General features: G+C 29.6%; 4 protein-coding genes across 9 annotated transcripts; 1 reads left to right on the top strand and 3 right to left on the bottom strand.

Moving 5' to 3' along the window:
* The first annotated feature begins 122 nt into the window (after positions 1-122).
* LOC113789421 (aldehyde dehydrogenase, mitochondrial) lies at positions 123-2,019 on the top strand. The gene is made up of 4 exons (XM_027338953.2): positions 123-282; positions 345-717; positions 780-934; positions 990-2,019. The coding sequence occupies exons 1-4, from the start codon at positions 253-255 to the stop codon at positions 1,902-1,904; spliced, it is 1,473 nt and encodes a 490-aa protein (XP_027194754.2). The 5' UTR covers positions 123-252; the 3' UTR covers positions 1,905-2,019.
* Positions 2,020-2,402: 383 nt separating this feature from the next.
* On the bottom strand, positions 2,403-3,649 carry LOC113789424 (uncharacterized). The gene is made up of 4 exons (XM_075823759.1): positions 3,396-3,649; positions 3,134-3,339; positions 2,871-3,037; positions 2,403-2,794 (listed from the first exon to the last, which is right to left on the bottom strand). Exons 2-4 carry the CDS (start codon positions 3,316-3,318, stop codon positions 2,478-2,480), a joined length of 669 nt encoding a protein of 222 aa, XP_075679874.1. The 5' UTR covers positions 3,319-3,339; positions 3,396-3,649; the 3' UTR covers positions 2,403-2,477.
* Positions 3,650-3,973: 324 nt separating this feature from the next.
* LOC113789368 (uncharacterized) lies at positions 3,974-16,639 on the bottom strand. 6 transcript variants are annotated; one of them, XR_012846995.1, is made up of 6 exons: positions 16,483-16,598; positions 15,695-15,854; positions 11,750-13,200; positions 10,447-11,678; positions 8,927-10,370; positions 7,123-8,855 (listed from the first exon to the last, which is right to left on the bottom strand). XR_012846995.1 is itself a non-coding variant. In XM_027338895.2 (2 exons), exon 2 carries the CDS (start codon positions 4,241-4,243, stop codon positions 3,980-3,982), a length of 264 nt encoding a protein of 87 aa, XP_027194696.1. In that variant the 5' UTR covers positions 4,244-4,255; positions 16,483-16,639; the 3' UTR covers positions 3,974-3,979. The 6 variants fall into 6 exon arrangements, 3 of the variants coding, with proteins under 3 accessions (XP_027194696.1, XP_027194694.1, XP_027194695.1); XR_012846996.1 differs by having other exon boundaries at positions 7,123-8,851; XR_012846997.1 differs by lacking the exons at positions 7,123-8,855; positions 8,927-10,370; positions 10,447-11,678; positions 11,750-13,200 and adding an exon at positions 15,517-15,641.
* On the bottom strand, positions 4,997-6,601 carry LOC113789201 (uncharacterized). Its single transcript, XM_075823756.1, has one exon. It carries the CDS (start codon positions 6,474-6,476, stop codon positions 5,097-5,099), a length of 1,380 nt encoding a protein of 459 aa, XP_075679871.1. The 5' UTR covers positions 6,477-6,601; the 3' UTR covers positions 4,997-5,096.
* Positions 16,640-16,648: the final 9 nt, after the last annotated feature.

Here is a 16,648-nt window from a genome sequence, read left to right as displayed (position 1 = left end):
TTATTTTTTGGCTGGTTATTTCTTAATGATAAAACTTTTTTTTTTTGTTTGTCAGTTGCTTGTCATATATAAAAAGACTTTTTTTTTGTTGAACATTCATGACAATCATTCATTCCTAATTCATTTGAAAATCGTTGCTGTTGTTGCTACTTTTTTGGTTGTGATTAACATATTTTTGTTTTCTAATTTGGTTTCCGTGGATAAATCTACAATTTATTTTTTTAAATAAAATAAATTTAAATATTTAAAAAAATGGAAAACGTTGAAGTTAAATATACTCAGGTATGATTGATGATGATGATTTCATTTTAAAATAATTCTTTATTTTTTTGTTTTGCCAAAAGATTTTCATCAATAATGAATGGCATGATTCATTAGATGGAAAAACATTCGAAACAATTAATCCATTTAATGAGGAAAAAATAGCAGATATTCAAGCGGGTAATAAAGCTGATGTTGATCGTGCTGTTTCCGCTGCTGTTGATGCATTTCGTTTGGATTCCAAATGGCGACAAATGGATGCATCACAACGTGGTGAATTATTATATCGTTTGGCTGATCTTATTCAAAGAGATCAAGATTATATTGCTAGCCTTGAAAGTTTGGATAATGGTAAACCAAAAATGTTAGCATTAATGGATGTTGATATGTCAATCAAAACTATTCGTTATTATGCCGGTTATGCGGATAAAATTCATGGTAAAACAATTCCAGCAGGTATGAAAAAATTTATTTATTTTTTTGTGCTTCCGAATTGATCTTAATATTTCAATCAACAGATGGCAAACTATTCGCTTATACACGAATTGAACCTGTTGGTGTTTGTGGTCAAATTATACCATGGAATTTTCCATTTTTAATGGCTTGCTGGAAATTTGGACCAGCATTATGTGCCGGTAATACGGTCGTTTTGAAACCAGCCGAACAAACACCGGTAAGAATTTTTTTCCGGATTTGTTCTTAACTAATTCTATTTTTGATTTCAATAGTTGAGCGCACTTTATTTGGCCAGTTTGACTAAAGAAGTTGGATTTCCTCCCGGTGTTATTAATGTTGTACCTGGTTTTGGTGAAACTGCCGGTGCAGCTTTAGTTGATCATCCAAAAGTTGATAAAATTGCCTTCACTGGTTCGACTGAAATCGGTAAATTAATCATGCGAAATGGTTCACATTCAATGAAACGTATAACATTGGAATTGGGCGGTAAATCACCGTTAGTTGTTACCGGAAATGTTGAAGATATTGCTAAAGCAGCTCGTACAGCACAGGATTCATGTTTTCTAAATATGGGTCAATGTTGTTGTGCTGGTACTCGAACATTTGTTCATGAATCAATATACGATGAATTTGTTAAACATTCGGCCGAATATTGTCAATCATATGTATTGGGTAATCCATTTGAACCGACAACTCAATTCGGTCCACAAGTGGATGAAACACAAATGAATCGAATACTTGAAATGATTGAATCGGGTAAACAAGATGGTGCTCGTTGTGTTGCCGGTGGTAATCGTCCAGATAGACGTGGATATTTTATTCAACCTACCGTTTTTGCTGATGTTACCGATGGAATGCGTATTGCACGTGAAGAAATTTTCGGTCCAGTACAACAGATTTTAAAATATAAAACTTTGGATGAAGTTATTGAACGTTGTAATGATACTAATTACGGTCTAGGATCTGGTATACTTACCAATGATATTAATGAAGCTATGAAATTTTCTCGTAGTATTCGTGCCGGTTCAGTTTGGATTAATACACCGTACATGTTACCGGTTTCAGCTCAAACACCATTCGGTGGTTTTAAAGAAAGTGGAATTGGTCGTGAACTTGGTGAAGATGGTCTTCGTGGTTATGGTGAAATTAAAACAGTTGTCATTATGGATTGTGATAAAAAAGTATAAGAATTTTGTTTTTGTTTTTGATTATCTTTCCAAAGAATAATGATCGTGTGTTGTTAACACATGTCCACAAAAAAAAACAATAAAAAAATTCAAAAATTATTATTAAACATTGAAATTAGAATTTAAAAATTAGATTTTCAAATAAAAATTTTTTTATTCTTGGTTAGCGAAAAAAAAATTCGATTTAAAAAAAAATCAGTTAGTTAGTTTTCATTACAATATGAATCGATTGTTCGGTACCAATGTCAGCGACAACAACAACAATAATAATAATAATAATAATCCAGAACAAAATTCCATTATATCATCATTAATTACACTTATCATATCGATTTCAATCCTTATCGCTTGGTATTTGTTTGTTGTTTGCTATTGTACCGAACAAATTCAATCACGATCGTTAATAATAACACCACTACCGATACGTAAACAATCAAAAAAGTCGACTAAAAAATCAAGCCGAAGAACGTGTCATACGAGATAAAAATATCATTATCATTATTATTAAATCAGTTTATTATTTTCGTACAAAAAAAAAGTTATTTCATCAAAAAAATAAACGAAATCAATCAATCATGAATTAAGACAACAAAAAAAATTGGCCAATATCGATGGAATTGTTCCATATAATCGTTGACCATTTGACCAGAAACAATTAAGAAAATCATTAAAAAATTTATTCAAATCTCTACCACGTGAATATCGACGAATGATAAATATTTTTGCTTGTATTTGACAACCATAATCAATGATTTGTGTACGTGATATATGAGAATTTTTTGCCAAACTTATAAATGATGATACACCATTATTATCGTATCTTATTGTTGGATCATTTTCACATGCCAATATATAAACATTGCTAAGTGTGGAATTTTGTTCACGAAATTCTGGTCAAAAAAAAGAAAAGAAAAAGAAAAAGAAAAGTTTTCAAATCAATTCAATAACAATTTAAACAAACTCAACTGTTTAGCCAATATTTCATACGTTGAAATGTAGCCGGATTTGACATTAAACAAACACCAACAATTGCCTGTACATTATCCGAATAAATTGATGCTAAATGATTATATCGTTCAAAACGTATTGTCATATTCCATATATCTAATGATATAATTCGATTCTTATGTTGGCTATTTCCAAAAAAAAGAAGAAAAGAAAAATTCCAAAATATTACTCATTCGACAATGATAATCAAAAAAAAAAAAAAAAAATAAAATATCGCTTACAAACGTAATGTATTTAATTGTATACCCATTGCAGGTTGATGACCAAGACGATGATTACGTTGTATACATTTTTCATGGCTAAAAAATAGATCCAATTTACTTGATTCGGGTAATGATCCGACTAATAATATTTTTGGATTTTTTGAATCCGATGATGATGATGATGATGATGACATGATGATCATTGGAATTTATTTTGTCAATCAAAAAAAAATCTAATTTGGTTTTGAAAAACATTAAACAAATAAAACAAATGTTACCATTGACTTTGAACACACCATGTGTGTGTGTGTGCGTATTTGTTTGTATATTTTGTCTCAGTATAAAGTTCAGCGGCCAAAATAAATTGATAATTTTTCCCCCCTTCACAACCCTTTCTCTCCTTTTTAACACTGTTCACATAAACACTTTGTGTGTTAAAGAATTTCGAAATTGGTAGAAATAAAAGAAGAAGAAAAGTTTGGTCTCTCTCTTTCTTTGATAGATTGTGCTTATATTGTTGTTGGTGGTGGTAGCGTTTTCGATTTGGAACAACAACAACAAGCAAACAACAATCAGAAGTTTTTGTTGTTCAACGAGAAGAAAAATGGTGGACATGGCAGAAAAATTTGAAAAATAAACATGGGACTGTTTTTCTTTTGAGATCGAATAATCGATTTTTTAAAAAATATTTTTATTTTTTATAAACAAAAAGACATTTCAGACAAAAATGATATGATCCAATAAAAATAGAATCGATATTGCCAAAGGATGAAGGGTATAAAATTAATGATAAGATTTTTATGATTGATTAAAAATATGAATATGAAAAAAATAAAAAGCAAGATGATGATATTGATGTTTTGTTTATCCAAAAAGACGTCCAAATATTCCACGTTGAAATATACGTTTTCCTGCATTGGTCAATGATGATATCGATGGTAATGAAGGTAATGATGGTAATCTTGATTGTTGAATATTCATAATACGGCTTTGAATTTGTTGATGTTGTTGTTGTTGTCGACGTAATTCTCTACTGGTACGATAAATAGTTCGACCAATACCGAATATACCACGCATTAGTGTTGATTCGGTTGTCGGTATCATTAATGTACCAACAAGAATTGTCATGATGGCAAAAGTCTACAAAAAGGTAAACAAAAAAAAATTAATGTTAGCCATGAATATTTGATGAAATTCTCTATCAAATGAATACATACGAAAAGGAAATTGATTTTCATTTTGTAAAATTCAGGTAAAATTGATAAGAAAATTGAGAAATTGAAAATTTTTTTTGAAAAACTTGACCAACTCAAAATGAAAATCAACGATGAATGTGTAAATCAACAAATCTGGTCAAGATATTTATACATTTTTTTTGGAAATGAGCCTACGGTCCAACCACACAGTACCACTAGATTTATCCTTTTGTTTGTTTGTTTTTTGCCTAGGGCTTTTGGGTTTTATTATTGCGACCTTGGATTTGTATATCGAGATATTTTTATCGAAGACACACACACAAAAACATTATGCATTATCATTGTTATGGGATTTGATTTGATTTTTTTATCATTGTTTTCGTAAACAAAAAACGTTTTACCTTATGGATTGTATTGGGGTTATATTTTCTTTCCATATCAGTGAATAATAATTTTTTTATTTTTTTCAAAAGAACCTCTAGAACTAGTATTTTACACTAGAGGTTATATATCTAAGCATGTTATAAGAAAATACAATTACAAAAAAAAAGAGAATGAAAAGAAAAAAAACCAAAAAGAAAAAAAAAATAAAAAAAATAAAAAAAAATACAAAAGTTATAAAAAGAGAAAGAAAAATATAAAAAAAATAAAAATATATACAATGATAATAATAATAAGAGCTCTGTATATGAAATTAAGAAGAAAAAAAATAATAATAAAAATAAAACAAAACATTACAAAAGGCTATGAATATTGGTATTGACGAAGGAAAGAGAAAAAGAAAATCAAAGGATTTTAAAAGCTTTCATCATGTAGTCAAGAATATGGATGTGATCGGCTTTTTCCATCCCCATTGAAATAGATCTACCAATTCTCGATTCCGCTTCGGTTCTGCTGCTGAGAGTAGCTGGACAATATAATAGCACATGTTCCACTGTCTGGCTTTCTCCACAAACACACGCGTCCGATTGTCTTATCTGCATTTTGAAGAGATATGAACCCAATTTTCCATGGCCAGTGAGAAATTGCGTTTGTACAAAGTTCGGCAGAAAACGACATTCTTTCCGGTTTTTGATCGTAGGGAAGAAACTGGCCGTGATTCTCCCTTTGTTCGAGGTTTGCCATCTATCGTTCCAATCCTTGAGCATTTTTAGCTTCAGGACACGGAGTCCGTAGGATATTGGGCGTCTGTCATACGAAATCGATTGTTCTTTGGTGGCTTCTTTCGCCAAGGTGTCCGCCAATTCATTGCCTGTTATTCCAACATGAGCTTTCACCCATGTAAGACATATGTGCTTGTTGTAAGAATTGACCATTCGTTGTATCGTTAGGGCCAAGTCATCTGATGTATATCGACTGCACACTGCTTTGATTGCTGCCTGAGAATCGCAATGTATCCTGGCGTCGAGGTCGTTAGCAATACACCATTGAATAGCTTGCAGGATTGCCAATAACTCTGCTTGAAATACCGAGCATTCATCAGCTAATCGCAATTTAGTACTATGAATGATGTTGTTATTTTCTATTGCTGCAAAAGCGCAGCCTGTTTGATTGTCAATTTTAGACCCATCTGTGAAGATATCAATCCGATGATGTTGTGGGCAATTTCTGCTTTCTATATTTGTTGATAAGGCAGGATGAAGTCTATTTGAGAATGGAGCTCTTAGTTGAAATGGGATTAAGTCGATACAATTATTAGTAGGATTTCCTTGCTTAAGATGGTATCTGTTGGTGCAATACAATATTTTCAGATCAAGAGGATCGATATTTGCTAATACTATTGCAGCTTCAGTAGATATGGTTCTGTATCCTTTTATTATCGAAATAGCGAAGGACCTCTGAATCGAAAGCAGTTTTGCTCGTTTAGTTTTGAAATCGAGAACTCCATGCCATGATGAGCAAGCATAAGTCAATATTGGCTCAATTGCTACTGTATAGATGGTTCGCAGTACTTCACCGGATAGTCCCCATTCTTTACCGGTGGTCCTCATAATTTGATGGTACAATTTTAGCGATTTTTTGGAGATCATGTCTAGATGCAGATTCCATTTGTTTTTGTTTTCGATAATTACGCCTAGATATTTCAGGCTATTTACCAATTCGATTCTTGAGCCGTTTATTTGCAGGACTATATCTCTTGTTTTTCTCTTCTTAGATATCAACATTGCTTGCGTCTTGTTGGGATTAAACTCAATTTTGTTTTGATTGCCCCATTTAAATATCCTTGCTAATGCTTTGTTGGCTCTATTCTCACAGACGTCCAATTTTTCATGTGTAACAATTAGAAATGCGTCATCTGCAAATGCTTGCAGATAGCAACCAATAGGTAATTGCAACTTGAGGAGATTATCATACAGGATATTCCATAGTAAGGGCGAGCATTTGGCTCCTTGCGGGCAGCCTCTGCTTAATGATTTTTCAGCCTTTTCTCCATATCAGTGAAAGAAGAAAAAAAAATCAATTTCGTTTCCATTTTTTCTTCCATATTTATTACCGTTGCAAATTTGATTTGAATTTTTCAAAATGTAATTTTTGTTGTTGTTGTTCGCTTTGCGTTTACCTATTATTATCATGATAATCATTTTTTTTTTTTGTTTATCAAGTTTTTCAAATCTAAAATTCAATTTTTTTAAAAAACGACCAAAAAAATTGGATTTTTTTTTTTTTGGGATTGAAATTCAATTTTGGATAGGAAAAATAGGACTATAGGGTGAACGAAAAAAATGGGATATGTAAAAAAAGATTGAAAACCAAATTAGGAATTTGTCATTCGTTTTGGCAAATGGAAAAAAATGGAAATTGAAAAATTTAATCTAATTTAAATGAAATATCCAAAGGTAGAAAAACGACAACAACAATCATTTGATGTTGAAATCAAAACTTTTAATCTAATTTGACTTGAATTTTGAAATCAAATCAAATCAAATTGTCAACAATCAGAGCGCAATAGGAATATACAATTTTTGGAAAGAAAAAAGAAATCGATTGATGTTTTCGATCGATCACTTTGTTGAACTTTGTGGAAATGAAAAACATTGTTTCAAAAATCAAAATCAAAAAATCAAATTTGATTAATAATTAATTGATTTGATTGGATCAAATGTTTTTGCTGGCTGGTTTGTAATTAGGGTCATCTAAAATATTTTATCATGAGTTAAATTACATTACGAAAATCTGTTATTTTGTTTGGATCGCCGTCGTTGGATGTTGAAACATAACTGACTGAATCAATGATTGGATACGGACCGAGAAGAAACAAAAAGTTGTTATAATTTTCATTTCATTTTCCAATTTGATACTTACCTCAACAAAAACAAAATGAAATGAAATAAGAATTTGAATTTGAAACACAAGAGAAACAACGAAAACATGCGTGTAATTGAAAAACGTTTTCATCAAACACACCTACAAATGTTGAATATTTTCTTTGTATTCAGAATTGATGATTTTGGCCATCACCATTATCATCATCATCATCATTGTTCGATGGCCTTGATTCGATATTGTTTGTTTCGTTTTTCGCATCTAATGATAATCAAACAAACAAACAAAAATTTTTGGAAGTTCTGATCCAAAATGATCAAATTTTTGATTGTTGTTGTTGATTATGATCAAATAAAAAAGTTATCCAAAGATCGATAAATTAAGGAAATTAATTAAAATCGTTTAAGTTTATCAAATGATCATCAAATGATCTGATATTATCATCATAATTTTCGAGTGAAAATGCAAACATTTATTCAGTGTTTGCAAACATACCATTTAATGATGATGATGGCACATCATTTTCATCTGCGGAGCAGCTGAAAATTAGTTCAATTCGCTTTGCCATGGACCTGTGTTCATGGCCATTTTCAAAGAGAAAAAAATTAAAATTTACAAAAAAAAAATTAAAATTTCAAACTTGTTCAACCAATCTGATTTTAAAATGTCAATCGATGTTGTTGATAATCATAATGATGATATCATAGGTAAATTATTAAGACATTTTTAAAAAAATTATTCAACTCAATCAACAACAACAACATTGACGACACGACAATCATCAATCTTGTAATAAGTAAAAAAAACATTATCTAAAAATAAAGATCATCAACATTGATGATGATGATGAACATTGAACATCGAAAAAAAAAGAAGATCATGAATTTGAATCTGATACCTTTTGAATTTGTAATTTTGTGTGTGTGTGTGAATGGCAAACGAGAGAAAAGAAAACACACAGAGTGATTATAATCAAGAAAAACCAAAAATCAAAATTTAACTAGATGATGGCCAAGACTGAATGAATGATGTTTTTCTGGCTGTTTTCTCCTCAATGATGATGATGATGATATTGACATTAACATTACATCATTATCATCATCATCATCAACAACAACAATAACAATAGGGATTGAATGATTATCATCATGATGATCAGGATCAACATGATGATGATTAGCGATTAAAATAACGGCACCATGTTTTTCTTCCAAAATAACGATCATGTTTTTTTAGTTTTCCAAAAAAAACCAACTCTTCTTTACAACTATATAGTCTTGCTGAAATGGAAAATAAATCGATAGAAAAATAAATGAAAGAATGAATGATTATCGCACAAACACAAACACACCTTCCACTGATCCGTTATTTTCCCTGACCATTTTTTTAATTCATTGTATTCGAATGAAGAAAAAAACAATGTTTTGAAATCTTTTTTTTTCATCAATAAATGATTTGATGGTGAATTTCATTTTCTCTCTCTGTCAAAGAATGTCATCCATATCACAATCAAATCTCGAATATCCGACCGCGAATACAAATTATTTTATCATTTTACAGTGCATGAAGAACTTGTTTGTTTGTTACCCGGGCGTATTTACATTCATTCAATGGAATAATTGTTTCGTTTTATTGCTCGGAAAGGGTTTCGGGATAAGTTTCATTAATCGTTTTTGGGAAAAAATGAAAATTTTCAGAAAAACTTGTTTAAAAATTCAAAACTATTCGACCATCCCCCGATCATAATTCAATTCTAACCAAAGAAGAAAAAAAAACACAAACCAATCTTCAATTGCATGTTTTTTTTGGTCGGGTTTTTGTTGCTGTTGCTGCTTCTTTGCTTCGGTCGTTGTTCATCAACTTGTTTTTTATTTCGCCAAGAGTTTGTCCGAGCAGTTTTCGTTCATCATCATTCTCTTTCTCTTACGCTTCTCTTTTCTTCTGACTTGTCCATTGGATACGGACAACAATGTTCGACAACAACAACAACAACGATGATGTTGTCGAATGTTGATGAATAATATCCATGAATCTACAACAACAACAACAACAATCAAAACTTCTTGAGATACAGCTGACTATTTTATTTGGCTGCCAATAAAATTTCGAAAAAAAAAATTTTCGTGCTTCTTGTATAAAATTGTTTTGGGCAGACGATATTATATCATTTTTCGACGAATTTAAACATCGAAAGAGCGAAAAAAGAAGAGAGAGAGAGAGAGAAACTGCTGTTTGAATGAAAAAGAGATTTTTGTTTTGTTGTTGTATTCATCATCATTCTGATGTTGATGATCATCTGGCGAAATGGTGAAACAAAACAAAACAATAACGCAGAGTTTAATCACGTCAGTAGCCATTATCATTTACATTTGGTGATCATCATCATCATCATCATCATCATTGGATCAAATATGATTTTGTTCTGGTTTTTAAAAAACATTCTGAATTCGGTCATAGTTTATTGGTGATTCTTTTGGTTTTCTTCCAAAGTTTCATTCATTGATTGCCAATATTTTCTTAAAATTATGAATATTCTACTGTGATGTGATATTGTTGTGGTTATCTTTGAAAATGAAAATTCGTCCTGCCAAATCCAACATATAATTCTAGCCATTTCATTTCGCTTTGATGGACAGTGTTTGCATTTTTCAATACAAAAACATTTCCATTGTGCATTTTGTTTTCGTGCTTCTTTGTGATATTCAAATTTTTTTGTTGTTTTGTTTTGACCATCATCATTATCATTCAGGAATCATGTTGAACGGGTCATGTGTTATTGAATGAAACAAGAAATCCTGAAATTTTTTTTTTGAAAATCGAAAACAATTATTTCATTGAATACAACAACAACAAAAACAATATGACATTCACCTGTTTGTTCAATTTGCCATCCATTAACAACAACAACAACAACAACAGAAAAAAAATGAATCTTTGAAATAAAATCAAAAGTGTTTGTTTCACCGTGTATGTATGTAATACCATATTTTACTTGAATTTATCTGATTTTATCTTCAGGTTTTTTTTGTTTTTGTTTTTTGTTTTCCATAAATGGTGAAAATCTAAAAATAATAATCTCACAGGATAAATAACCGGAATCATTTTGTTTTGTTTTGTTTCACTTCAGGAATTATTATTATCATAATTTCAATCGATTATCATTTATTGGATAGATCGCATCATCCACAATAACAACAAATCGTGACATTACAATCATCACATCTTCATATCATTATGAATATGGATTTCTTATTTTTGGATGTCTGTTTGATGATTGATAGAAAGATAATATCGAATGGTAATAGATAATATTGAATGGTTGTTTTTTTTTGTTGGAAATCTGATTCGAACTAAATCCGATAATCGAATCGATTGAACAATCGATTGTTTCTAGATCATTTTTTCCCCTTTAGTTCGAAGTTAAAGTTGATTATGATATCAAAATGATGATATCCTGACGATGGTCAATATTTTTTTCTCTCTTTTCTTGTTGAGTAAATACAGAAAGATGTTTTTTTTGGGAAAAGATCCAAGGTTGATAACTTGATTTTGTTTTTTCTTTACAAAGATTCTCTTCTCATTCATTATATTCTGTTTGCGAAAAAAACAAAATTGGATCGACAAAACTTTGACATCTGATCATCAAAAGAAAATGATGATCTATTTTTCTGTTGCTGTTGTTGTTTGCATGCAAACATATTATTTTATGGATCAACATAGCAATTTATCATCACGATTATGATGATGATAGAAAATAAGATGATGATGTGATCCAAATCATTGTGGACATATGTAACAGTTGTTGTACATCCATATGTCATACAAATTGCCATTAAAAGATGAATTTAAAAAATCTTTTTAAATCCTCGAATCATTATCATATTGGTTAGTATACTTGAACTGATTCGATCAACCAATTCATTCGAATCATCATCATTATCATCCTCGACAATTTTTGCTTTTCGAGGTCAAGTTCACAATTCATAATTTGATTGTATAATCAAAAATTTACATTTTGTTGTTGTTTTTGTTTTTTCTCTTGAATTCCATTTGAATTATTATTATTAACGAATTGAATATTCGGTTTCCATGTCATCGCGTGGCTATTGTAATCAAGCAGAGGAGAAAAAAAAGCTTAGAAATAGATAGAAACAGAAGAAGAAAAAAACATTACCAAGGCAACGAAAAAAAACCATTATAAATTTGTTCGGTTATAAACAATTGCATAAATTTTTTCTTTCAAACTTCAGTGAAATCCAATGTCAACGGCCGCGTTTATAGTGATGGTGGTGGTGATGGTCAACGCCTCACATAAACTTGTAATGATCTCAACGAAAATAAAAAAAAATCTCTGTGATTCTATCGACGGTTTATATTGAAGAAGTTTTGATAACATTATTTAGATGAATAAAGTTTTTTTTGTCGTCGATATTTTTTATGACTGAGTGTGTGAGAAAATTCATTTTTTTCAATAAAAATTCTGATGATGAATATCAATTTAAGGTATGTTTTTTTTTGTTGTTGAAATTACTTCGGATATATAACATTATTTAAGGTGTCTTTGAACGATATCATCATCATCATCATCATCATAACCATTATCATCATAAGCCGGTAATGGCAACGATGATCATTCATCCGCAAAAAAAGCCATACTACTAATGATGATGAATGTATTGGAAAATACGGTTGAATGAATGAATGAATGGATGATACCGGTCGGTAATTTATTTTTTCTTCTTCTTTCTTTTATGAGCTGTCGGGTGAAATCGAAACATAATAGATAACCCCTTTTACCGGATAGGTCTTTCTCTTTATCTCTATTTTCATTCAAACATTCAGATCAATTCTTCGGGGTACAATATTAATTTCGGATTCGGTTGGCCGATGTTTATCATCATCATTATCATCATCATTAATTCATTTTGGTTCCGGTTGGTCGATGACAAAACTTTATATATTTTCTTACAATATATCGGTATATCGGTAATTTTTTTTTACATTGGTGCATCAAATTGTCGATATCATAATCATCATTAGTTGGTAAATTTCCGATCTTCGGATGAATCGACCAAGAAACTCATTTTTTGTTTCATGAAAGCTATATCGACTGTTTTTGTTGTTGTTTTTATTGTTATTTTGCCCTGTGTGTGTGTACAAATAGCAATTTGAAGGATTCGATTCGTTCGAAACAAAACAAAACAAAACAAAAAAACAACAACTTGATTTTGAAACGACAATTTTCTTCCTATTTCCAATGATCATTGTAAATGTCAATTTGTGAATGTCGAAAACATTTTAAGATGATTGAAGATGGATTGAATTAGAATGAATTTAATTCAATTGAATAAGAAAAAATCATTGATTAGTAACAATAACAAATCACAAAAACTTTTTCTTTTTTTTTAATTTTTTTCGAAGTTCATTGCACTGGCATTAACAACAAATTTTCCATTCATCATCATCATCATCATCGAATGCAAAGAAAAATATGCATAAAAATTGTATTGTTTTGTTTTCAAAATCCAACAAGAAGACGAAGAAGAAAAAATAAACAAAGAAATTTTCTTAATAATTTCGTAATCAAGTATTTTTCGTTGTTGTTGATGATTGACCAGAAATTTCCTTGGAAAAACAAAAAAAAAAAAAAACAAAAACAAACGTTATTATTGATTTGATTTTCACAACGAAAAAAAAACACCTGTATGATGATGGACAGATTGCATAAAATTCATTGAAAATTATCGACACATGTGTTTTTCACCAAAAAAAATTCAATTAGAATAGAAAGTCAAAATGTTTTTTTCTTCTGATAAATTCAATATATATTGAGAATGGATGATTATTCGAAAAAAACAGTTGTTTGAAATGAAACAGAAATCAATTTTTTTTTCCAAATTTAGAAAAAAAATTTGCAAAAAAAAATGATTGATATTTTGATAGCCAGGTTTCAGTTTGTCGGTTGACAAAATTCCATTAAAAAAGGGAAAAAATGTTCCCGTAAACAAAAATAACATTTTTATTGAATTGGAAAAGAAAATTGTCCGAAAATCACATTCGAATCTTTATTTTTTTTTGGCATTCGAAATCCTATACACGTTTGATGATCCAAATCCATTGACGAACGAACGAAAAAACAAAAACAAATTGTATTAACCAATCAATCGATCGATCGATTGATTGATATTCAAGAAAATGAAAACAAAAAAACAAAAACAAAAAATCGATCCGAAACGATTAACCCAGAAAAAAAGTCGTTCGTCGTCGTCTTCTTCAAATCACCTTTGCTTTTTGTTCCATTTTTCACTTATTCTTATTCGGGAAAATTTTAAAACAAAAACAAAAATTGATTTTGATTTTGTTTTGTGACAATGTATATAATCACATACACACACACGCACACACTTAAAAGAGATTGATTGATTTAAATGAGAATGCAACCTGTTGACAATTGTTGTCGTTTCAAATAAATCAATAAGTGTATAGACGAAATTGTGTATCTTTAAGCAATCAATCAATCAATCAATCGATTTATTGATTGATTGCGTTTGAAAATTCAAATTAAAATTCAAGATGAAGATAATCATCATCATCATCATTTATAAATCATTATTAAAATTATGATATTAATTGATAATGATGTTGATTAATTTGAATTTCAATTTGAAAATTGTCTATATTCGTTAATGATTCAAAATATTGATCGATCGATAATCAATTGTCAATAATTTCAATATTGAAAATGAAAGAAATTTGTTTTGTTTTCTTTCAAAAAGAAAACAAAAAACAATTTAAAATAATTAGTTTTTTTGCATTAATGAGGTTGAAAAGTTTTGTTTCTTCCCGGCGGAAAAACATTTTTAAAAAGAAAATTGAAACGTTATAAATGTTGGTTGGACGACTTAAAAAATGAAAAATCCATTTTAATTTTTTTGTTCGAAAAACAGCAAGTTATCATCATCATCATTAACCAATGATCTATATAGATTGTCATTTGGTTCAACAACAAAACAAAACAAAAAATTCAAAAATAAAAATCTTTCAATCATCATTAAGTTGTTTTGTTTTTTTCGGTATTAAATAGATCGTTTTTGTTTTTCTTCATGGATCGATATATTTATAAACTTGGCTAATATTTTCAAGCAACAGTTTATTTTAAAACAAAAAAAAATTTCAAACCGGATGAATCACGATTTAATCATTCATAAAGTTTAAAGGAAAACAAAAACAATAGAAAAGGATAATGGAAGGAAATGGACGAATACTTGAAATAGCTCAATCGATATATATCGATATATGTTGTTCATCACTTTCGGAACAAAACAAAAAAAAAGAGTAGAAATTTAAATACAGTAGTTATTCCAATGATGGCGAATTTCTTTCGAAACCAGGAAAAAAAATCATTAACCAAAAATATCACTATTTTTTTCTCATGAAATTGTTTTTCCTAATTCAATTCAAAACATTCGATTTCGTAACCTAATATTCTACAGCAAACATGTTTGATTTGATATCCGTTTTCGATCGATCGACAACAACAAAAATATTTCATTTCCTGAACGATCCTCATTTGTTTGCGTTGTTGTCGTTTCTGTATTGTGTATACCATATTTGAAGAATATTTTTCTATTTTAGTAACCAGAATGTTTATTGATGGCCAACCAAAACATACACACACACACACACAAAAAAAAGACAAACACAAATACGAAAACGAATTGAACAACCAACAAACCGACAAACAAACCAAACGATAACGATAATATTTGTTTGGGGTAACCAAGAGTTTGATTTATAATGAAAATATTTTGTTTGGATTATCAACAGTGAGCCGGTGATTATTATCATCAGTATTATTTGATTTTCCCTTTCTATTTTCATCATTATAAAGGTTTTTCATTGTTTTTTTTTGCTTTGATCATGACATTCTTATTACATTGGAGAATCATTTATGGCAAGAAAGAAAGTTGTGATGTTTGCTGTTTGTTTGTTTGATTACGTTAGTTGATGATAAAAAATCTTTTTTTTTCTCGTGCTTCTACTGTATCATTTATTCAGAATTTGACCTGTTTGATGAAAATTTTTTTGTGTTGATTCATCACTATGTAACGCGACTTACCTTTGATCTTTTCCAAATTGTTTGAGCTGACCTAGCTTCGATTACCATACAACCAGCCAAAAAAAACCTTTGAACTTTGTTATCATCCATCATCATTGTTTGGTTGAATAAAAAATGAAATGAAATGAAAAATACTGAATGATAATTATTGTGATGTGACCTATTCAAATGAAAAAATTTCCAGTGTTAACCGGATAAATAATTAGGTTAGTTATGTTTTACATAACTTGAATATTTCTCACAAACCAAACACAACAAATACAAACACGCAATCATAAATCTAGAATCATCATAATCATAATCATGATGTTTTTACCACATTTTTTTGGTGGTTATTATTTCCTTTCTGTTTAAAAATCTTCAAAAAAACAGCTAAACATCATTATTGTCATCATCATCATCTGTTCCTTAAATGATAATGATGATAATCATCATCATTGGATGTTTTTTTTTCTGGTTAAAAATCAACAAGAAAATCTCATCATCATATGATTTTCATATATATGTAAAAATGGAACAAACAAACAAACAGAAAGCTTGACCGAAAAATATAATTGTTGATGATTATGATAATGATATGAATTGTATGTATAGGATGTTATGAAATTCTTGATTGTAAACTTTTGTTTTGGCTGCATAAAATCAATTTAAAATTCATTTGAAATATTGAATGTTTTATCATCTTCATTTCATTTCATTTTGCATGTAATTATTATCAAATTAAGCTGTTTATGATGGTCCCCTTTTTTCCCCAGATAATAATAATGATTATAATCAATTTGACTTACTTTTTTTCAACTTTTTTATTTAAAATTTATTTTTAGTTTGATGTTATCGTTTGTCATTTTTTACGAAGAAATATTCTCTTTCCGTGTTGTTTTTTTTTCACATTCGTACGCGTAACGACGGCGGCGACAAGTTGGATGATGATCCATAAAAAACTGAAGAGAAAAG

The sequence above is a fragment of the Dermatophagoides pteronyssinus genome, unplaced genomic scaffold (assembly GCF_027571235.1).
Source record: "Dermatophagoides pteronyssinus isolate colony J.1.1.1.1 unplaced genomic scaffold, Derpt_VIB-CSIC_2022.12 sq0036, whole genome shotgun sequence".
In the NCBI taxonomy this organism is placed as follows: domain Eukaryota; kingdom Metazoa; phylum Arthropoda; class Arachnida; order Sarcoptiformes; family Pyroglyphidae; genus Dermatophagoides; species Dermatophagoides pteronyssinus.
Note: the sequence above shows the minus strand (reverse complement) of the source record. Positions and strands in the feature narration are given on the sequence as shown.

Coding starts and splice junctions, on each gene's coding strand:
- LOC113789368 (XM_027338893.2), bottom strand. CDS start 15,790: ATGATGATGGATGATAACAAAGTTCAAAGGTTTTTTTTGGCTGGTTGT. Junction 4,256..15,694: donor CAATTTGGAAAAGATCAAAG/GTAAGTCGCGTT, acceptor ACCTTTTTGTAG/ACTTTTGCCATCATGACAAT.
- LOC113789424 (XM_075823759.1), bottom strand. CDS start 3,318: ATGATCATCATGTCATCATCATCATCATCATCATCGGATTCAAAAAAT. Junction 3,038..3,133: donor CAATTAAATACATTACGTTT/GTAAGCGATATT, acceptor TTTTGGAAATAG/CCAACATAAGAATCGAATTA. Junction 2,795..2,870: donor TATGAAATATTGGCTAAACA/GTTGAGTTTGTT, acceptor TTTTTTGACCAG/AATTTCGTGAACAAAATTCC.
- LOC113789421 (XM_027338953.2), top strand. CDS start 253: ATGGAAAACGTTGAAGTTAAATATACTCAG. Junction 283..344: donor TTGAAGTTAAATATACTCAG/GTATGATTGATG, acceptor TTTTGCCAAAAG/ATTTTCATCAATAATGAATG. Junction 935..989: donor AACCAGCCGAACAAACACCG/GTAAGAATTTTT, acceptor TGATTTCAATAG/TTGAGCGCACTTTATTTGGC.
- LOC113789201 (XM_075823756.1), bottom strand. CDS start 6,476: ATGTTGATATCTAAGAAGAGAAAAACAAGAGATATAGTCCTGCAAATA.